General features: G+C 44.2%; 1 protein-coding gene across 3 annotated transcripts in view; it reads left to right on the plus strand.

Annotated features, from left to right (window-relative positions):
• Positions 1–1,177: 1,177 nt before the first annotated feature.
• Positions 1,178–23,289, plus strand: part of sdk1b (sidekick cell adhesion molecule 1b) — a 231,969-nt gene continuing 209,857 nt past the window's right edge. For 2 of the 3 annotated variants that reach the window (XM_086119284.1, XM_086119287.1), the window contains exon 1: positions 2,615–3,921. In XM_086119284.1, coding sequence (XP_085975410.1) covers positions 3,771–3,921 — 151 coding nt within the window. In that variant the 5' untranslated portion in view covers positions 2,615–3,770. Of the gene's footprint in view, positions 1,334–2,614; positions 3,922–23,289 lie in introns of those variants that run through there. The other variant, XM_086119285.1, reaches the window with a different exon arrangement.

A 23,289-nucleotide genomic window follows, 5' to 3' on the forward strand; every position in this document is an offset into this window, starting at 1 on the left:
TATAATACAGTCAAACCTCGGTTTTCCACCAATTCGGTTTTCGACCAAAAATTTCGATTTTTTTTATGCCTCGGACGACGAACAAATTTCGGTTCTCGAACAAACTGAGCGCACTTGAATGCACCATTTGACTCCTCTCGCCATCCTTACACGAGGAAGTGACGCTTCCTTGTTTTGCTTTGCATTGTGAGCAGACGTGTTCAGTAAACATTTTTATTTGAAAAAGAGCGTGGTTTCGGTTTTCGAACAGCCTTCTGGAACGGATTATGGACGAAAACCGAGGTTTGACTGTATTTAAATTAAAAAGTAGGCTCCCGATTGTGAAATGAAGAAACTAAATGGTCTTCTTTCTTCAAATGTATTTCATCCAAGCCAGCAAACACCAAGTAAGCGTCAGTGGCAACGGCAAAATAAGATGTTTGGCACTGGCAGCAAAGATTTATATTTCGTGGTTTATTTATTTTTATTTTTTTTCATGGGCACAGCCCACATATCACTTCTGCTGCTCATCTCGCAAATGCACGTTCCTCACAAATGTGGCGCCTTTTAAAAGGAATGCAATCAGATTTATTGCCAAGAGGAACTTTTCTACCAAACACAAATTTCCTTGTCGAATATCAAAATTGATCGAAAGGTGAGGCACATTAAGTTACTTATTCAGCTAGCTATGTCCAAATGTTATTTAAGACTTTGCCTGTACATCCCAGATGATGATGAGTTGTAGGATTCTGGAACACATTATGGAATTCAAATGTATCTGATGAGGAACGCTTGATGAAACCGTTAAAGGGGATTGACCTTTTACTGGATTGAATATAGGTGGACACCTGGAGGTACCGCTCACCCATCAAGTGTGAAATTAAACCACCAAGTCGACATGTAGTTATTTGCCTATTTCTGAAAATGTGTCAGTGAGCAAGCTGTTCTGGACTTTGACGACTGTTACCTTGCAGCGGAGGTAATTCACATACTGTTGTCATCGCCATTGATACGATGAGCTAGGCAGGGTGAAGATCCAGAGCCACTTTCAAGTCATGAAGAGGCATCCACGGGTGTGATGCTGCTGCGGTTACGTCAAAACCAAAGGTAAGCGGAGCTGCGCTGAATTCTGTTGATTGTTTTGCATCGGATCCGTGATTTATTGCTCGCTGTTGTTGGCAGGCCGCCGCTTGAAAGCGGGACCGGATCTTCCCACAGCCGAGCTGATCACATCGTGGGCATGGAATTTGGATGTTGGCACGGTTACGATGTAAATTGGCCCCACTGATACATAACAGAGGGAGAAAATGCAGAACGGTTCGCTGTCAGATCCATTTTCAAAAACAGGCGGAAGGTAAAAGATTATTTCGTATCATAGATTAAAAAGTACAATTTCCACAATATGTCCCATTTAAGATTTCACTGTATTTTGGGAGGGGGGGGGGGCGGAGGGGAGGCGGCACTTTTAAATGCAACAATGAAGAAACTGCTGATGTTTGGGACCAAAGAATGAAAAGTTGATCACCAAACTAGCACCATCGCTACTTTATTGCAGCAAACAGTGCTGTGAAATGAGTCTTGGTGTAAAAAGCAAGAGATGAGGTGAAGGTGCTTAAAGGGAAAATGTCGGCTACAGCTTGACAAGTGGCGAGAGACTCTTTGGCCAATCAGAGGATGGGAAGTCTATCTGGATTTATTGGGGAAATAAAAGATAAGGTCACTGTTGTAAGCTTTAATATTAATGTGCTATTTAATGACCCTTGCAGTGTTGGAAAGTCGCTTTTTTGCAAATAGTAAGATATAGCTGCAGGCTCTTATTTGGTGAGCTGCCGCCGTCGCCGCCGCTGGTGCTCCTACTGGACCACCAGCCGTGTCTGTTTTTGGTGGATTACATGAACATTTTTTAAAAAACAGGATGAGGAGAGTGAGACAGTTGTCATGCTGCTCTTAGTGGAGCATCCTCTCGACATCGAGATGGCACCACTTGCGACGATGAGCATAATGCGTAATCACGAAGCTAATTACATTACGGTCCCACAGCCCCTCAAAAAGCACATTTAAATCATGGATTTGGAGAGAGTGTCAAAGCACTGCTCACAATGAAAGTTGATGTCCCACACATTCTGATGGTAATCCTTTCACTCCACCGTGATACATTGTGACCCTACTTTGAAATTCTACAAAACATTTACACTAGTTTAAGCCCTACTTTGAAACCCTAACCACATCGTATTGTTTGGTGTTTTTTGTTATTGTAAAGTGTCCTTGGGTGTCTTGAAAGGCGCTTATAAATAAAATGTATTATTATTATTATTATTATTATCTAAAACACGACTTTGAAACACGTAGCCAAGTTCAAACCCTTAATTTGGAGCACAAACGCAAATTTAAAACCCCAAGTGATTTCTGATCCATCCCTTGTATCAAATCACATTTAGATTGCGCAAGTGTACGTAATAATGAGCGGTTAGTGAGAAGATTTTTTTTCTTCCCTCTTTTGTTTTCTTCCCGCCCCCCATTTGGCTTGTCCAATAGGAACACCGCAATGTACGGCTCGGACCAACCAGCAACGAGAGATGCTATTGAATGGAAGTTTTGGACTTCGGGATAGATCGAGTGAAACGATTCAGAACAGTCAGTGAGACGGACTCGACGTGAAATGTGTAAATGCGTGAAGAAAGTACAACGAGCAAGTCAAATTCCCCCCATATGGTCTTCTCTTAACACGGATTCGGTGTTTGTAAAAAGGGAAAATAAGAAGCCCTCTCTCTCTCTCTCCACCCCCAAGTGTGCGTCGAGGAGCTTGGCAGGTGTTCGCTCGCGAGGGAGCTGCTGGCTTCACTCAGTCTGCGCCCTGAGCTTCAACAGGGTGCCGGCGGGGCAAACTTTGACGGTCACAACCCCGACTGGAGTTGACGGAACCCCGGAATTTCACTACTGGCATATGGTCAACGGACGACCGTGAAGAACTGGCTGGTCCCGGGTAAGACGGCGGCGAAAAGGGCACCCGTGACGCAGCGGAAGAGCGTGGATACCCGACGGACGAATCCGCTTTAAAACAACTTTTTTTTCCGCTTTCTGACAAACTCTTCACCTGGTCACAAAAGCCTCAAACCGACCGACTTTGAACTAAAAAGCACAACGCAAGGTATTTCATCGTTCTCGAACCTGTTGTGCCATCGGGGGTGCCCGCCGCTTATATCCGAGGAAGGCGACCCCTTTGCGGGGAGAGTAAACCGTCTCGCTACCACGAGCTACTCGCTCACTTGGAATGTAGTACTAGTTGGGGAGGACTAACCACCCGGTTTAGAGCGTGTGCTGCACGTATCTCGACACTTAGACTGTTTGAACTCATCGAATCAATTACGGAATTGATCCCTGGAGAGAGGCTTAACTTCCGTCCTTTTTTTAATCACCGCTGGTTTTCACAGGAGATCCTGGACAAAGTGGGATTGGAAGTCAATAGCTGAGAGCAAGCCGATAAGACAAAAAAAAAAATACAATACAGTCAAATGTGTTAATTTAGACCGCAGATCAGTGGAAGTGAGTTGCACCGGCCGGCTTGGCGATGGAACACGCGGACTCCGCCGCAGCACGTCCACATCGCCGGGTGCTCTAACCGTGAAGTCTCGCTGACCAGGTGGCTCCGCTCCTCGCCCCTCCACAGCTGACTTTTGGGTTGAACACCGAGGTCGACTCAAGCCACCAGCCGTGAGCCGTATCAGAACTTTCGGATCTGGGAATTGGGACTTACCTTTACCGGGAGTGGACACTGATTCCCCGAGGCTCCCATGTTGGGATTTTGCCGGTTCAGAGGCTCCCCGGAGGTCGCGGAAGGATTCTCCCCAGGGAGTGTCGGGATGATGCTGAGAAGCCGTCGGGCGTCTGTCTTGCTCCTGCTGCTGCTTCTTGGCTGGAGCTGCCACATGTTGCACGGACAAGGTAAAAGAAAAAAAAAAAGCTATGCACCTCTGTGATGTTTATTTTAAGCGTCGATAATACTGCAAATAAAGTGCTTGATCTGTGCAGTTAAAATGATCTGGCTCTAAAATCTGCCACCTTGCAAGTAGGATGTAGTAAACTTGAAGTATTGTGGTGTTAAAAATGGGATAAAGATACAGTCGCCATTTGCATTATTCCCTATGTTTCACTCTGCAACATTAACCAAAGCCTTGTTTGTTTCTGTTATGCAGAGTGATGTCTGCAGGATTAAGATATTGTACGTCTGCTTTGGGGAGAGTTCCGAGCATTCATAATCCCCCCCCCCCCCCCCCACCCTTTCATCAATGACCTGTTTAACCGAGGTCGCCAATTTGACACGAGCAATACAAATACAGTTCACACATACAAACCCAGAGCTTACTCATTCAGTTAACTTCACCCTGTTGCACTATACAGGTAATTGTTAAACACAGCAAAGCGCAATTCATCAGAGGTTCATAAAACAATGATTCTTAATTGAAGTGTGTTACGCTAATGGCGCCATTTCATTGGGTTCCATGTGTCCATGCCGTTCAGAGAGTAGGATAAATCTGTGCGTGGTGGAGTGTTGGGGCGGGTGGATGAGTGGGTCAGACTGGGTAAAACAAAGAAGCAAAAGAAAAAGGTCAAGCCGGTGTCAGCACACAAATGTTCTCTGGGTCACACAGATGGTGCGTGGTGGGCGAAGGCTGAGACGTGGGCTCGTGAGGAGGAGGGAGTTGGAGGAATGTGTGTGAGGTGTAGGGCTGGTGGTGATGGTGATGGGGGTTTGAGCTATTTGTGAATGTTCGGAGAACTAGAAGGTGTCATTGTGAAAGAAACAACACAAGGCAGTCGGGAAGGTAGGGGGGAGGTAACAAGTGGGGGGTATGCTTGTATCGGCAAAATGGGGAATACGGCTCTGTGGTGCGCCTGCAGTTTAATCGATGGCGGCGGTGTGACAACACGTCTGTGTGCAGCTTCTCTTTTCTTCCAGTCGACACACTGGTTGTCTTCATCGCTCCATCCTGGGTGTTGAGGGAGGAGGTGTGAGGCGGAGGTGCGGTGTGGCTGCAGAGTCAGCTCTCCGCTCCCCACTCCCTCCTCCTCTTTGCGATGTCACGGTCTCAGCAGCAACGTCAGCAACAGCACCCAAGTTTACCCACAAATCTTAATTGATGTGTTGCCATGTTCTGAAAGCAAGTGCAGTTTCCGCCAAGGGGTTAGCGGATAAACCCTGACTGAATCCGCTTTATGCCCAAGTCTTACTTTTCTATCCATTCCGCACTGTAGCATGGAAGAAGGCGGGCAACTCTTGTCAACTAATCAACCACTAGTGTGTGCCGCTGTAATTGGCGGACTCCCCAAAGAGGGGTAATAAAAGAGAGTAAGGCTTCGACTGGATAATTTGAGTCCCTTTACAGTGTGAATGCGGTAAAATGTGGACTGAGCTAACCAGAACTGTTATCGCTTGGTGGAAGCGAGGCTGAAAGGGGGATTTTTCAAACGTGAGACCTCACATGACAAGGAAAAAAAAATCACATATAATCCGATCACCGCTGACAATTGCAAGTGTCCCACTCTGAAGCAGAAGTCTGGCAGATTACCAAGACTGACCTGTGAGAGGTAGCAGGTTGCCACAGAGCAAGCGAAGAAAGGAGGTAGTGGAAGAAGTTGAGGAAGCTCAGCTAACTGTCTGCTTATCCGGTGTATAGCGGCCGTAAACTCTCCTTACCGTCATTATTGTGGTTAACGTACGCGTGAAACAAACACAGAACACAAGTGGAGGCAAAATGCTCAAATGGAGTAATACACACTGGACGCTGGGTGGTCTGACTGTCACTTCTGCCACTTGAAACTGATGCCTGGTGCCGGTCGGCAGTCTTTTATAATTTCTGGTGATCTTAAGCAAATGTTTCTAGAAGCCATAGTGCTTGAACAAGCAATGACATTGTACAGAAAGAGCACCATAGACCACAGATGTTAGCATCAGCGCTACTTGGCTCTTATTATCAATACTGCACATTGCTGCGCCTCACTAAAAACACGAGATGAAGAGTTGCACGAGACATGGAACAGTCGTACTGAACTGTTTTTCAAAAGCCTTTTCACCCCTAAAATGTGTGTGCAGCACGAGTGAATGACGATGATGATTTCGATAAACACACACGCATGCAAATGACCATTTATTGAGTCCCCAAAAAAACTATAGTGTCCATTTTTTCTCATTGAACGATAAGTCAAGAAAGTAATTATTGTGACAGTTCTCGGTGGGATGTCTCCTCCTCCATGATCCATTTTTAACACATTACACTGCCCCCTGGTGGCCACCTCACAAGAAGGAGCAGCATAATGTCTATTAAACCGAAGCAAAAAGAAAAGGGTCGATCTTTCTTATTATAAACATGTTGGAAACAATTTTGTTCCGTAGTTGAGTTGATCGACAGCGTCACTTGGTCAATCCAAAGCTTTTGATTTTGCAGGTGTTCCGAGCCCGCTATCCCCAGCATTTATGAGGACATATTATTTTCTGTGGAGATGGATGAAATTCACGAGCAAAGGTTGATCCTACTGATCTTGCCATCTCGCTCTCTCTGTTTCCCCATAGACCCCCCCGCGCAGTCAATCGATCTCCCACACCCTCATAAATGCAAGGCTTTATATGAGCGAAGCCTCGTCTCTGGGAGCACATTTAAATAAGCTCATCGATCTTTCATTTTAGAGTTTAAGTGACGGCAGCATTTTACTGTCTCTCCTCCCCAGCCCCCGCCACCCTGTCTCTCATCCGTTCACCTCTGCGCTTTCCGTCCTTTTATTCAGAATTTACCCCCCCCCCCCCCCCAATGTGTCATTGAGTAGGTTCAGTCCAACAGCTTTTCCGGCACGGCATGGATACTTGACAGAGCCTCACTCACTACTTTACATTCAGATGGGAAGTTGATGATCATTAAGTTTAATCGACAATGTTCATCATTTTCTATGTCGCAAGAAGGATAACCCCCCCCCCCCCCCCCAAAAAAAGTGCGGTGAAACAGGAGGCTTGGACATACAGTAGTGCCCACTGTAAATTGACAAGACCCTTGTTTTAATTTGGCAGCATTCTGTTTTGTTTTTTTAAACGAGTCCTGACAAGGTTGCATGTACAATTAGTCAGATGCCTAAAGTCAGCTGAGGTTAACCTAACAACAGTGACGCCGGTCATTTGCTTTCCAACAGATGTCCTGGTTACTGTGCACTAATGATAATGGTTTATAAATAGACCAAGTTTAATGAAAAAATATGGCTGGTCGTTATTAATATTCCTAACCTTGGCCAAGGTAACAGCGGCGTGTGCCTCTGTGCTTCCCATTCCGGAATGAGTATTATTCAGCCATTAGTTGTGTTCGCAAAAAAAAAATTCTCAAAGTGGTGTCACAAAAGACGTATTTCGAATTCAAACTACAATTTATGTATTTTCCCCCTTGAAGTAATCCACCATGGCATTGAATACAGTTTCCCAGACTTCTTGAGGTAAAGACGTCAACCGCGACACAGGTAGCAGTCCTAATCAAGGTCATTACAGACACCTATATCGCACCAGCTGTTGTTTTTCATGAGAGAGAGAGAAAAAGAAGAGGTATGGCGCTTATTTATTCTGGCATTTAATTGGGGTAGGACTTGAGGAGAATATGACGACACATAATTATGTCATGTCAAACAACATTAACCTCAATACATAAGCAATTTGGTTGACCGTGTCCGCTTTCGAATTTGCTGTTGGGTTATCTGAAAAGGGATCAGAGATATGGCTCAGGGCCAAAAATATTGAAAAGCATCAAGGTCTTCTGAACATTTACTGATTGTGAGCCAGGGTATGATAAGGTGTCTGACGTGACGAACACCTTGACGTCTGATGTGACGTGGACCTTCACCATCATTGGACCTCACCGGGCAAAGCTTAAGTGATGCACTGTCAAAGACAGGAACGTTTGCATGGTGAGCCCGAAACATAGCGAGTCCTCAAACAGACAGACTAGCGTGCTGCATTACCGTATTTTCCGCACTATAAGGTTCACCTAAATGCATTCAATTTGCTCAAAAGCCGACGGTGCGCCTTATAATCCAATACGCTGTGTATATGAGTCAATATTCAGATTTCTTGAACGCAGTATTTTAAATGTTCTGCAAAGTGCTTTGTAATTGCTGCAGCGGTTGTGAAAGCACCATATAAATAAAGCTGTATTGTATTGTATTGTATTCCCTTTAGCATGGCTCCATCTAGTGGATGCATAAAGCAACCCCAGCAACTATCGTAGCTTCTATTCTATGTTCCTTATAATGCGGTCCTACATATGAAAACTGTTTTAAAATAGGCCATTCATTGACGGTGCGCCTTATAGTGCAGAAAATACGGTACTTAAACACATCTGCACACATCACGCAAATACACACACATCGTCACACTCATAAGCCTCAAACTGTTAAAGCAAAGACGCAAATTTACTTTCGTGTGTTGTCATGAGGGCAATGCAAATTAGAGCGATCATCGAAGTAATTAGACCCCCCCCCCCCCCCCCGTTACTTTTCTATCTCCTCCACACACTTGTTTTTGTTTGATTTAGGATTGTTTTGTAATTTTATCGACCTTTATCTTTATATTCCCTATTGAAAGCGATGCACACTGGATCGTGTTCTCAATTATTTGAGGATTGAACCGAAGGCTCTGAGGTAATCTCCACCGCGGATAGCCAGGTACTATATAAATCCTTTCCCTGTGCACCCACACTATACTATGTTTTACTTCCTTTCAAGTAGTTTGAATATCTGAGACCTCGGGGGTCACACAGGAGGCAGCGGCGTGTATGATTCTGTGATCGATGTCTGGGTTAAACAGGTTTAAGAGAGAGTAAGGTCCCCGGTGGACTCCCCTATTTCTTGTCTGTCAGGAGCAACAAATCACCAAGCCTCTGCAGTCACATGACATTTTATACATTTTTTGTTGTTGTTGTTGCGCCTGCGTGTGTGTTTCTCTTCGTGTGTTTGTGCACAAACGGCAGACTACTGGATAGCTTTGTGCAGGATGTGAGATGTCAAATTTATCCTTAGCAGAGTTTTACCAAGTATAGACAGTTTTTCAGAAAGTAGAACCTTCTGAAAAACTGGCTACTGGTCTTCGTAAATTGCATTCGTTATAATTAGTTTTCAGGGCAGATTTGTTAGTTTCTATTCGTTTTCGTTTTTTCAAAAACGGGTAGTTTTAGTTTTTTTAAATGCGGTGTTTTACTTGCGTGCAAGATAAGAAAAAAAACCATGGCGTGTGGTTTTCAACAAAAATAACACGATGCATTTAAGGGCACAGTTTAACAAGTCTAAGCAGCAGTTGGGCGTGCATCCCCGCAATTACACAAATATCTTTGAACCCGGCGGAAAACACAGTGTAACCCCTTACGATAAGGAAACGGCAAACGGCTACGTTCATTCAACGTTTCAATCCGGGCAGACTCGAATTCCATCTTGCCATTCTAGTCATCTAAAAGCAATGCTAATAGAAGTCTCACAATGTCGAGCTGACCTTCTCTGAGAATCTTTAGCCAGATTTAGGGTATACAGTATCTCCACGGCTTTTGCGATTACTTTTGTGACAAGGAAACCAAAACAATGATCTGATCAGAGAAAAGCTTATTTACATACAGAATATTCATGAGAAATGCAGCAGTATCATCTGGCACGTGTTTCGGACCATCTAGAATAGCTTGGAAGAGCACAGCCTAGGCCTTTCCAACACAAATGATCTTGTCCACCCAACAGAAGAATATCGAAGGTGATTTAAAAAATAAAAATAGACGTGGCATGTAACCTTTTAGGATGGACGCTGGTGTCGGCCCATTTCGCTTCATTATAAAAACAAACAAAAGTAAGATAACTTACATGCAATACAGTAAACACTGCCGATGGCTAAGTCACTCAACATGCATATACGCTCAGTCACAGATACTACAGTCGGACTTAAGTAAGGTAAATGGGCAAAAATACCTTCAGCTCACATGCATCTGTTAATAATGCAAAATCAATTTTTATTCCATTGTTTGATGAGTCAATGAGATTATCTGTAGCATACTTGATTTCTAAAAATATACAGTCGCAGCTCCAGTCTTTAGCCCATTTTTGAGCCGTTTTTGTCAATCAGTCTCATTCGCACTCAAAACATTCTGTTCATTGTCCGAGGAAGTGGCAACTTAGTTCATCCAAACAAACGAATGACTTGTAAATTGCCAACTGTCGTGTGCGTACTGGAAATCGGGAGCATTTGCAAAATGGATGTTCCGACCGTAGCAAATTCAGGGATGCGGAGTGTTCTGATTCAAATCCTCTCCCTTTGGAGAACATTGGAAACATCACAGGTGCACCCTTCCATCACCATCCTTCACTTGGCTGCCCATAGCAAATTCACATTGCTCAGCCTCTGCATGTTCCCCCCCCCCCCCCCCCTTTTTTTTCTGAAGGCTTCTGTTGCGACGGTGATGCTCGAGCGTCGCCTCGGCATCGTGAACCAACAGTCCCCGGGTATTAGTGAGTTTGTGATGAGATCCAAACCGGTGTTACATTTGCGTGATTGCGTATTCTGTGTATTAGAGCTCTGCGCTTTGCTTGTTCAGTACACAATCTGCGCCCTTCTGCAGGTGCGTGTTCCCAGTGCGAAGCGTTTGATCCGCCACAGGTGTTTGAGAGGCAGACTGGCTTCACATTAATACGCAAGGGTGTGTGTGGGTGGGTGGGTGTGGGTATCACTTCTATAAGCTCCAAGCAAAAAAAAAAAAGATCCTTTTTGATGTCACCGAGGAATAAGCAGGAATTGCTTTATGCGTGTTTCTGGCCAGAGTTTTTTTTTTTTTTTTTTGAAACCTGTTCCTTTGATCTCGACGGGAGGAGGGCTTCGCCATGGCAGGTGGCTCCAGACTTGACATGCAGAGCAGACATGCATGTGCGCGTGGGGGTGTCCACATGCATGGGTCAATGGCCAAATGAAAGCAAACGTGCCTGCTTTTTTTTGTTTGTGTACAAAGCGCTCCTTAATGTGATTAATGTGTGGATATCACGCACGTATGTTTGCTGTGTCACACGTGGGCTAGCGTCTGTTACTGGGAACTGACAAAATATGACAACCAAAAGCCAGGGTAGTACTGAAGTTTTCAAATAAGTTCGCGGCTCAGTGGACAGACAACGTTTTTCATTCAACCTAGATTTTAAATTCTAAATGAATAATTAATAATAACCTAAAAGCTGAGAGTCGGCGCTTGGAATTGAAGCGGATTGGCATGGGGCAGGAGAAGTGAACAAATCTGGCAAGCACAAGTACGGACGTCTTTGCTGTTTTACACAGAGAATGGCCTTAAAGGTCAGGTTGCGGGCCCAAGTCTGCTTATAGGCTAGGCTGATGACCGTGACAGACCTGTTTCTGCCTACCCTGTACAAAAAAAAAACAAAAAAACATGGTCTGTCTGTCATGAATACAGTGATATGAAAATTAGCAAGACTGAACAACAACAACAAAAAAATCCCATCTTCGATCTTCCACTGCTGTGGAACGCTGGTAATTGAGTAGTATAATCAGGCGTGCGTTCCCGCGGCCGGGTGTGCAGGTTGTGATCGGGAGATGGCTGTGTCAGCTGTGTGCAAATTTTGGCATATCATAGCATTCATTGTTAGGCAGAAGACGGCGGACATTTGCTCTCCCGGTCAACAGACGAGGGGTGGCTTCAGGTTCACCGTTTGAAGAGCGTTCCATAGCAAACGCTTTTAACCAGCACTCAGAAAAGAGTGACTGAAAGCGGGCGCGGCTCTTGTTCAAAAGTTTGGGGACCCACAAGAAGTGTATGGTACCATAAGTGAACCATACCGAGCAGTAGAATTAAGACTTAAGTGAGACCTTTTCGATGAAGTAACTTGTCAAGGAATTCTTATTTTTGCATCGAGCATTTTGTTTAGGATGCCCTTCTCAGTTCGAGCAAAACCGCCTTCCCAAAAATGTTTGGTTGACTTCAATCTGATATTCCCGACGTAATGAAAGGGATGCTTTGACTGACACATTTTAATTTGATGATAATTAGAGGATGTTGACAGAAGAATGTGGTAATGAACGGCAAAGGATAAGATGAAACACAGAAGAGAAGGAGTCAAAAGTGAGTGTGGATAGGGTCTCTGAATTTTGGTTTGCGAGAGACGACGGATCGAGGCGAACGGACAGCACAGGAAAGAACGGTCACGGTGGAGGCAGACCGAGAGTCGTAGTCCTGACAGATGAAGGGAATTCATCCAAGACAACGCAATTAGTTTGATGTTTAATGGACTTCCTTCATCTCCTCCCAACACAGTTTGTCTAATTCCTCCCCAGCTGCTGTCTACATATCTTTACCCAATCGTTATTTTGCTCTTCTGCTTCTCTCGCGCGTATTCACTTCTCTAACCGAGAAGCCCCGCTCACGCGGGCTCTTCTCCCATTTTACCATCTCGTGGTAAAGTAAATGTGTCCCCTCTCCCCCTCAGATTTACTGCCTTCCGTTTGTGTGGGAGGCGAAAAGCAAACAAATGAAAGCATTGGCGTGGAGAGAAAGGAGAAATTAATTACCCCCATTTGCTTGTTCAAGCAAACTCCTCGCCGCTGCGCCATGCAAGCAGCCCGCTTCGGCGTTTGCACAAAGACACGGACCCTCGTACGCTCAGTCATCTGGTGTTATATTCCAACGTACAGGCTCTCGCTGGCTGTTGGCGTCGTGCTTGTGTTTGACTCAGCAAAATATCTTTGCCACTGCGTTTTCAAACTGCCGTGATATTAGCCCCACGGATAGGCTGTAGCTTTTTAGTCCTGAACGGTGTGTGTGTGTGTGCGTGTGTGTGTGTGTGCGTGTATAGTGAAACCTCACTATTCATACGCCCCTAAGGTCATAACAATGTGGAAATGGGAAATATGAACTTGACCAAGCTATGACAATATCACACCAGTGATGGCAAAGCAGAAAAGTTTGATGATAACCGCAGAGCCTGCAAACTGAATTTAGATTGAGCGGGAGCCAAAGGGTAAAAAGAATAGTGAAATATAGTCCATCCTTCAATTTTCGACAGCACTTATCCCCCATTAGGGTCGCTGAACTGGACGTCAGCCAATCACAGGGTATGCTGTATAAAAATTAGAAACAGTCAATCGGTCTTCAGTGAACATGCATGCGAGCTTTTGGGAGGTGTGAAGGAAGCTGGACTACCATGACAAAACTCACGCAAATGAGATGCGGGTATTTTGCCATCCTCACGTTCTACTGTAGTATGTGTGATTTTGAGTGTGGGGAGCTTTCAAAGGCTGTTGAGTTGGCTGGCTGTTCATTGGCTAAACTTTCACCCGTCTGTGTTGAGTGACAGGGCGTTAGCCATATCCACTTATCTCATTCAAACGTATCAAAGTGTAGCACACGCCGGCATATCAGCCCAAAGAAAGTTTAATCTTTTTTGTTGAAAATAATTTAATATAATCTCCAGGATGCCGCGCTGCCCAACGGCAGAACAAAGGACCTAATTTAAATCCATCTACGTTGCTACTAGCTTCATCCTAGCTAGCGCTGAGCTAGTTTGTTTCTCAAGTCTGGCGTCCACCTTTGATAACTCCCTTTGGTTTGTTGCTAGCACGCTTGGCGGATGTCGGGCAGTAGCCGAGGCTCAAGCCGGCCAAAATTTTCGATGACTACGACTCAATGTTGCGTGTCGGTAGCAGTTACATAAGTGCACTAAAGCACGTAGATAGAGCTGACACAGGTAGACTATCTTATGACAATATGTTATGATACATTTTGACTCGAATGAGAGAAAAAAAAATTCTATTCTATTTGGGAGTTTTTATTTCTGGTGTCTCCCTCAATGCCCCCTCGTCCCATTTTTCACAGCAAACATGTTGAATATCATTTTTTGGAAGATTTTTATGGGGGTTAAAAAGGCAATTTTTTCCCCCTTTTGTGCATTTCATTGGGTATCAATTTTTTGCTGTTTGCGAGCCGAGAATGGCAAGGTTTGGCTGTAATTTTATTTTGCCAGTAGTTAACTTCTCTTCTACACGTCAAACATTGCCCATGCGATCGTTAAAGATTCTATGATGGCCGTATTTATTATTATTTTTTGTTGTTTGATTGTTTTTTCGGAGGTTGACCCTCAGCCTTTGAGGTTCCACTGTGCCTGTGCTCATAATTTAAGATCATTTGATCCATTACATGCATTTTTTTTCCATCAAGGCTCACTCCTGCCGCTGCATTTCAGTTCCACCGTTTATTGGTGTAATTTCAGCACTCACAATAGCCACCTGTCTGCGGTTACCGAAGGCCAATTTGTAACAGTCGTCGCTAAATATGTGTTGCAAAACAAGGTCCCATTTACTGCGCCCGAGCTATATGATTCCTATAGTGACTGGAGCCTCTAATTGTTCTGTGAAATAATACGATTTCCTCTCAAAGGCCGTGCGTGTGGCTCTCGCTCCAACAATCTGCAGCTCCGCCATTCAGACGTCCTCATGCCAGGCAAGCAAGCCTTTCATGGCTTTTGTGTTTGCGCGTGTTGCATTTGGGGTTCTGTATTTTCTGCCTCGTATACTTCTTTGCCAAATTGACTTGATTAGTGCTTGCACACTCACTTTGTCTTCTTCAGTGGCTTATTAGGATGTCACACACAATAAGTTGTGTGTGTGTGTGTGTCTGTGTGTGTGTGTTTACCTTGTGTACGGGAGCATTTTAGCCCATTATGTTGGCGGATAATTGCCTTGTGGAAGTGCATTTGATTTGGCTTTTAAAGTACATCTTTTGAAAGTTTTTTTTTGACAAAGTGAGCTCTTCAGTCCTCTTCACCTCCCCTTCTTTCCTTTTCTCCTTTGCTTGCTTACTCCTCACATTATGATAGTTCAGCCCAATGGTTTTCAAAATCTAATTAGTTTGTATCATGAATGGATTGGCCTTATATAATGGCACAGCTGGGCCTTTTCCATTTTGCGCACAGGCGCGCGCACACACACACACACACACACACACACACACACTTGTGGTCGTTTTGAAGGAACTTTTCAGATCCCTTTTCATTTTACTTCTTGGTCTGAACTCACTCTCTTTTTCCATGCCGTCACCCTCGCCTCCCCCCATCGTGGTGTCGCGTAACTACACACAATCTTTCCTTTTTTTATTCCGTCAACTGCCCTCTTGCTATGGCTGCCCCCCCCCCCCCCGCCCCCTCCCATCCTGCCTTCACACACACATACTCCTTCCCTTCTCTCTCATATTTTGATGTTCCTCTTTCCCTTTGGCGCCATACAAGGTGATCCGTTGCAGAGGGAAGGGGGGTTGGGGGGTGGCGGGAACCATTAACTTCACCCTTTGGCACCAGCTGTCCGTCTGAGTCCCAATGACTTCGTCCTCTTTTTACCATCCGTGTGTGTGTGTGTGTGTGTGTGTGTGTGTGTGTGTGTGTGTGTGTGTGTGAGAACAAATGAGTCAGAATCAAGGCGTGTTTGGCGAATGTGGTTGGTAACCCAATCCGGGACGGCATGCAGTTTAAAAGCATTACGTTACAACAACTGCCAGGCCTGCCAGCATTTGCGGGGGCAAGGATGGAAGGACACATGGGGTGTGGTAACTTATAGCCGTGCTTGTGTGTGCGTGTGCGTGTTGGTGTGTGCTTTGAGGTGCGGTATGGGGGTGGCATTGTTGAGCAGTCTGTGATTATGGGCCCCCAGAGTTGTTAATTTGTGTCATCAGTGTATAATTGCCATGGAGGCATTAATCAGACCAGAATAAGTCATCCGGTCATCATGTAGTTATTCATTAGTCAAGCTCATTCGGACAATCACAGGCATGCCGGGGCCTGGAAATAGCAAATCACATGTTTCACTAGCCACTTATACATAGAGCCCCCCCCTGCATAATTGCACCATAAGAGCCGTAATAGAAGACCCGGGCCACTTATCTGCATTTGCTTTTTTTACCAAGAATCCAGCGCAAGTGGGATGCTGCTGCAATGGTGTATCACTTTTGACATATACACTAACCGCAATCAAATAATCAGATGCGCGATCTCGACGAGTCCTGTAGAGAATAAGATGGGACAGCCTTCAGTTGGAGTATTGGATGTCAAACTTAACACTGCTCTCTTGCCTTGCCATTTTGGGATTCCTTTAACACACAGATGCCTGCCTGTCTGTCTGTACATATTTGCACATGCGAATCTAAAATGGTGAGTGAACTTACAAGAGTAGTCGGCTTTGGGAGGCGCAGATTTCTCAAAACATGTTGGGGGGGAGCCTAAAGACCGGCTAATCTCACAAAGCATAATGCGCTTGCTGTCAGCCGATCAATTATTAAATGGTCAAACAAGTCCAAATGCAAACACATGCATCTTTTCAGGGGAGCCTTTAGAAGAGGCGGTGTCAACCGTACGGTGTTTATTCAAGATGTACCAAAGGTTTTTTTTTTTTTTTTTACATCACAACAGTCCTCAGTCTCCACGTCAGAGCTGCCGTCTGATCTCGTTTGGCCTCGCCACCCAGCAGGATGCCAACCATTACATCATCTCCCAGCGGGGAAGAGTATCCACTACATGCTAACCTACAAATTACACAGGAGAGCAACATAAAATGGAGGGGGGCGGGGGGGAACCACAGCGCTTTCCAGAGTGAAGTCCAGAAAGCTTTTGTAGATTGGTCCCTTTGAGACGCCACCAGTTGACTAAAGACGTACAATTTAACAGTTGGTTGTGCCTGCCGGGACATTTATGCTGCATTTCTATGAATACTCAAGTTAGTCAAGTGAAGATTTACATATTTTGATTGGAGCACTCCAGCCCAACGCAAATTGGCACGTTGTTGTTGTGACTTGTTGACTGAGTGCATCTGTTTTATTATTTATTTTTTTGGTTTGCTGCCTGAAGGCAAGCCATTTCGCACATCTTGAGATAATCAGCTCGGCCCTGGAAAAGGGAAACTGCTTGATGTGACTTAAGCGGAACTGCGAGGCGACATAAATAGCTTCTGTGCGTCTCCTAATGGGCTTGGAGTGATACCTTTGCATTTTTCACACAGTAAGTGATGTCGGTTTCACCGTCTGGATCTTGAGTCAGACACTAAATTTTTTGAATTTCAATAAAAAGAAGACAGAAGTGAATGTGTTTGATCCCAGTGGCCCTTGTACATCCCATCCTGTAGACTTGGGCCCCGTCTCCTGATCTTGAGGAGTTGGACCGGCAAATTGGTGCCGTTGCTAAATCCAGCTTCTTTCATCTTAGGCAGCTGACTGAAGTAGAACCTCTCCTTTCTCATGAGCACTTTGAGACAGTAATTCATCCCTTTGTCACATCCCGGCTGGATGACTGAAATGGACTTTACTTTGGAGTCAGCCGATCCTCCATGAAGCGTCTCCAGTTGGTCCAGAATGCTGCTGGTGGCCTCTTGACTGGTACTCGTAAGAGGGAGCACATAACTCCTACTCTGACATCCCTTCACCCCCTCCCTACACATTTTCTTCAGTTCTTCTTAAAGTGCTCTATAAATACAGTTGAGTTGAGTTATTGCGTGGGCCGCTCCTCTTTGTCTAAATCTTTGTGGCATTTATCAGTTATCAGATTAGCGCGCCATCCAATGCCATTTTGTGAAGCCTAAACAAGAAAATGAAATATATATGAAATAACAATAGACTCGGGTCAAACATCTCGATGACAGGTGTCAAACTCAAGGCCCGGGGCCCAGATCCGGCCCACCGCATCATTTTATGTGGTCCGCGCAAAAGCAAATCAGGTGTGTCTTTGCTAAAATCTGTACCGAAATTGTCATGTGTAGATCATGCAAAATGTTGTTACCCGGTTTACACTCACTTGAGCAATTATTTAACAAACTATTACAGTTGACTTGACTGATTTCAAAACTAGTAATCCATTCATCTGTTGTGTACAAGTAATAATGCGATAAGCCGATGAAGCATTTTTGTGGTTTCACTGTCCTAACGGCCCTCCGAGGAAAGACCTAAAGCCAAAGTGGCCCGCGACAAAAATGAGTTTGACACCCCTGATTCTAGACATTTACAACAATATGACAACCTAACCTCAAGAAGATACCAGTTCAAATTGACAATTTGGACCGTAGACATTTGCTTTTTGGAAGAAGGGATGGGCAAAACAAACCATTCATGGATAAATCTAGAAAAAGCAAGAAATTCATTACTCAATCGGGTTGAGGTCGGGATAGCTTAGGATAGCAGCTAAAACAGCCATATTATTATTATCATTATTTTTGTAGCATGGTCTGACGCACCCTCTCTCAAAATGGTTTGCTCATTTTCCAGTTGGATCAGACCGCTTTCTCATGACAGGTGAAAAAAAAAAAAAAAAGAACCGCACCGCAGTTTGGGTTCGACACGGTTTATTGCTATTCCTGTTTTCACAGTAGACTAAATCGCACCAAGAAGGGGGGAAAAAACACACACACACACTACAAATTCAATTAAAATGGTGCGAGTGTGAATTGTGAAACTACTCTTCAACACCACGACAAAATACCAATCTGTGTGTGTATCTGAGTGTGTGTGTGTGTGGCTGAGGTTATGTGTTTCTTTTAGTTAGCTTGTTAGCACTGCGCGAGAACCAAAGACCACTTTTTTAATTACAGCTCTCAGATAATAAAGAGAGGAGGGGAGGCGGCGAAGGAGGCTTGGTTTAATCTCACAGTTCGTTTCACCCGTTGCATTTGCTTTTATACTTCCTTTTAAAGACATAAATCGCCGATCACCCGGACGACAAAGAGCAGGAGAGAGATGGAGCCGGAGAGGGGTGGCAAACCGTTCGATTTGTGTAAGGTGGTATATAATCTTACCGTTAGGGCAATGTGTTCGTTAACAATGATTTATCTATTTGGTTGAAAGTCCAAAGAATCAGTAAATAGACATAAACAAATTCTATGTATCACTTTTTGCATTTTTGTATTTCACGTCCAAAAAAAAAAAAAAGGTCCCAAAACAACTCTAGTCCAGACCATGATCAAATACGAAACACCGCCAATTAGGACCGGCAAAGATTAATAAATGAGCTCACAAAATAATTCCAATTCTTCTGAATTCCTTGTCAAGCATATTTTTCTCACATAAAAATGGCAATTACCCACGATAATAATGCTCCGCTGCAGCCTTTAATAAATAAAATGTACCAATGTCCTTTAGGTCTGTGACTCATATTGTACAGAAATTCTTTTTATGCAAATTTGGAAGATATCAAAATATTTACTGGTAAACATTTGAAAAGAAGCTGCAAAGAAGTTTGGAAACTCATGAATAAAACTTCTGTGTCTGCGTATGTTTGGGTAGAAAAGGAATAATACATGAAGAAACATTCCGGGGCTCTCTCATATTCTAATAGCGACAAGGCAATTTTTGGTCATTTCCAGCCCAAACTTGATGGATAACAGATATAAAACGAACTGGCAGCAAAGTGTCGCTCGTTATATCCCGAATACACAAAGATTTTTCTCTGTGACACTTTTGCTGCTTTTCTCATTTGCAATTGAATTTGGACTTCCAAAATAAGCAAGCGAGTCAGCTGAAAGGAAAAAAAAAAGTGTCTTAGTGGAGCCTCCTGCTTCTTCTTCTTCTTGGACTTCAACCACAAATTTTTGGAGAGTGTCTAAAAGACCATGTAGAGTAAATTCATACTTTGGTTTCGAAATGCATTTTACGTGTTTGAAGATAATGACCGAATCGTTGCGCTCAAATATGTACGTGCGGAATGGCTGATGAATTATTGCCTGAAAATTCACCGATGGCTTTTGAGATATTAAAAATAGCTACGAGTCAAATAATGTACGAACCTGACGAGGAATGCTAACACTCGGCTTCTTACGGTTGTCTACACGCACCCTCAAAAATTTCCATCCAAAAGATTGCATGGGTGAAAATTCCGAAAGTTTATGCGTCAAAATTACTGCGACATTTCTGTCTTTTGCCGTGAAAACGTAATTTCAATAGCACAAAACACGTGGTTTGTAAGATGGGTAATAAATGGGTGTACTTAAGTCATCATTTTTTTCGTCATTTGTTATGAAAGATTATAGAGACATTTAAAAATGACTTATGGAAGATTATAGCGGCATTTAAAAATGATTACACAAGAGTGAGCCTGGTGACTCTCGGCAGACAAAAATGATTCCGGCACCTCACAGAACATTTTATTCTGTATTACTTTTTTTTTTATGTGAATTGGGCTACTCGAACAATCAATAAAATCTAAAAGTATTTTAGATTTTATAAGGGTCTGCTCTGCGAAAGGTTAAGCTTGTGGGGAGGATCATCAAGCTTTAAAACAGATCAATGATAAAATAGATATTTGCTTGCGTCTACGGCTTGGGGTGTAGTGATGCAACCTCCATGATAAAAAAAAAAAAAAAAAAAAGGGAGTTTTTCGATTTTAATTTTACTTTGCTGCCCTTTACTGCGGTCTGTAACTTTTTGTTTGTATTGTCCTGGAACGTTGCCTGTGAAGTTAATGAGACTTGATGACGGCAGCAGTTTGAACCGGAAAACAATTCATTAACTTTGAAATTGTTTTGAAATGAGAACACCTTGGAAATCAACCAGCGGCACCGAACAGATTGTGGAGCACCAACTTTGGAGTTTCCACTCCTCTTTTCTTTTTTTTTTTTTTTTCCCTCCAAACAAAAAAAAAAAAAGACAGTGAAGCCAGAGGGTGATAGAGAGTCAAGAGAGTTAAAGGCGGGCAGGAATGTTGCTTTGCGTCCCGTGTAGGCTGCGGGACTTATTAATAGATACGGATATGCAATTTATGACGCCAGGCTCCGTTCTGCACTTTTCTACTGTGGGTTGCGTTTTGATTGTTGTCGCGAGAGGCTATTCTCGGGTTGGTGAGCGTGTGGTTGCGTGCCTTTGCACCTCGACCACAAACAGGAGTGTTAAAACCTCTCTGGCAGCGTGTGTCGACATTTTCACGTTGTCTCACCCGAGACAATGATGCAAGATGTTATGGCAGACATTTACACGCTGCTACTTGCAACCCTCCTACTCCCCAAGATGCCTGTTGTCTCCACCCATGCTTCTGATCCGTCTTCTTCCCAGCATGCTTTCACACACCCCCACGCTCCTTTCACTTGTCCCTGCCTCCTTTTATATCAAATTTTCGTCCAACCGTGGCGCCTTCGCTCCTGACTTCAGGTGTGTCGAATCATTGGCATCTGTAAATGGTCTTGATCTACCCCCCCCCCCCCCCCCCACATCCCCCCAATGCTATGGTGCTCTGTGCATGTCCACTCTATGTATTTGCAGAATGGAGCCTGGCGTCATAAACTGCATAACTGTATCTATTAATAAGAGGCCTCATGTTTAATAAAGAAACAGAATGGCAAACAAGGACAGTCAATGGATGGGGTTGGGGGGGAGCACAGGTTAGAGTAGCTCAAAAAAATGCTTACTATATTTTGGACTTACTGTATTTTTAGAACAGACCCAAAGGGTCATTTTGTCCATGTGGCTAACTAGGACCCGCTGGCACAAATGTTTTCTTTTTTTTAATTAAAAAAATTTTTTTTTAGGGCAATGCACAACAAATCAATCCAGCAAAAAGGCAACCTTGTCTGCGCAGTGTCTCTTGCGTTTGGCTCCCTCCCTCCTCTGTGTGTAACTGTTCACCCCTCCCCGCTCTGCTTGCGGGGAGGTGGAAAAAATAAAGGTAATTGGAGGCAGTTAACTTCAGAGAGTTCAGCTCCTTCATTAGACGTGTCCTCACCCTTGCTGGTGACAACCAGCATTAGTGGTTCGTGAAACCATGACTCTTTCCAACCACGGGAAACCGTCAAATCGGTCATCGGCCCATGCCTCCTCGGAAATTGAGGCAATTGTCAGTCAAGGTACCGCCTCTGTTGTCCGTTATAAAATGCGAAAAAAATTGGACATAGATCAGTCTCCCACGAGCAGATTTCGCTTAACCCAATCGGATATTACAGTAGCTAAATGTACATGCGTATCACTTAATAACCCAATGTGCCGTCTGGGATTCTCTCTTAGCCGAGTCAATAATAAGGTCATCCTCAGCACCAACACGTTCTATAGTCTTAATTAATATGTTCATTTTTATTTTAAACGGATCAATTAATCTCTGTCACACGTATGCTGGAGCTCCGAAGGCCTCGGGCAGGAAGATGATCATCTGTGCTCAAAGTCTGCTGGGAGATCAACGTTACAGGATTAGCTTCTGGCCCTTCCCCTCCTCACCCCTGCCGCCTCCGTCCCAACTTTCCGCCTCACCGCCGAGGCGTCGCGTCAGTTTCTTGTTTGCATTTTGTATGCATTTATTCACACTGAACGTAGCAAACACATTTTTCGTCTCTTCCTCTCTACCAGTCCTTTGCCTCCTTCTCCTCTCTCTCTCTCACTCTGACATATGGCAGTGTGATATCCACAGCCGCGAGGCTCTAATTGATTGAGCTAACGATCTACACCACCTCCATGAATATAGAACGAAGGTCTAGCCTCTCCCTCTCGCCGCGTCTTTTGCTCACCGTCTTGGCCCGTCTCCACGCCTCACCTGTTGTTCGGCGCATGTATATGAGTAGTACACAAACACACACGCACACACACACACACACATGCAATTGTTTAATCTAATTAAGCAGGAACCTGTTTTAACAAGCAGGTTGTAAATACTGAGGCTGTATTAGTAAAATGGAATTAGGCACGGTTGCGCGCGTGCCTGTGTGCGCCTTAAATAACAGTGGAAAATTGTCTTCATCCATGTGTGCGTGGATATATTTCGGGTAAGCTGCACGCGACTTTTGGCAATTCCACAAGAGTTCCTGGGTCTCAAACAATAATGTATGTGCAGCAACTACGCAGGGACGTAGTGCGATTCTTGTCGTGACTACATCCATCCATCTAGTTTTTTTTTTTTTTTAAGTGCTAATGAGGACATTTGGGTCGTGGGTGAGGTGGGGCCTTTCCCAACTGACCTGAGGTGAGAAGCAGGGCACATGCTAATCTGGTTGCCATCCAATCACAGGGCACATACACTGTAATTAGGGCTGAATAATTTTGAAACAGAATCAAATTGGTGTCCCCTCCATCCCCCCAGTATTGCAATTTAACATGCGATTTTTTTTCAAGGTCCACTTCCCATATATTTTCTGACAAACACAAGCAATAAATTACCGGTAATCTGTATTACGATAATCTATCCATCCATCCCTCCATCCATTTTCTGACCCGCTTCTCCTCACAGGGGTCGTCGGGCGTGCTAGAGCCTATCCCAGCTGTCTTCGAGCAGGAGGCGGGGTACACCCTGAACTGATTGCCAGCCAATCACACGTAG

Source organism: Hippocampus guttulatus, chromosome 9 (genome assembly GCF_054856545.1).
Source record: "Hippocampus guttulatus isolate MCC_2025c chromosome 9, RoL_Hgut_1.0, whole genome shotgun sequence".
NCBI classification, from domain to species: domain Eukaryota; kingdom Metazoa; phylum Chordata; class Actinopteri; order Syngnathiformes; family Syngnathidae; genus Hippocampus; species Hippocampus guttulatus.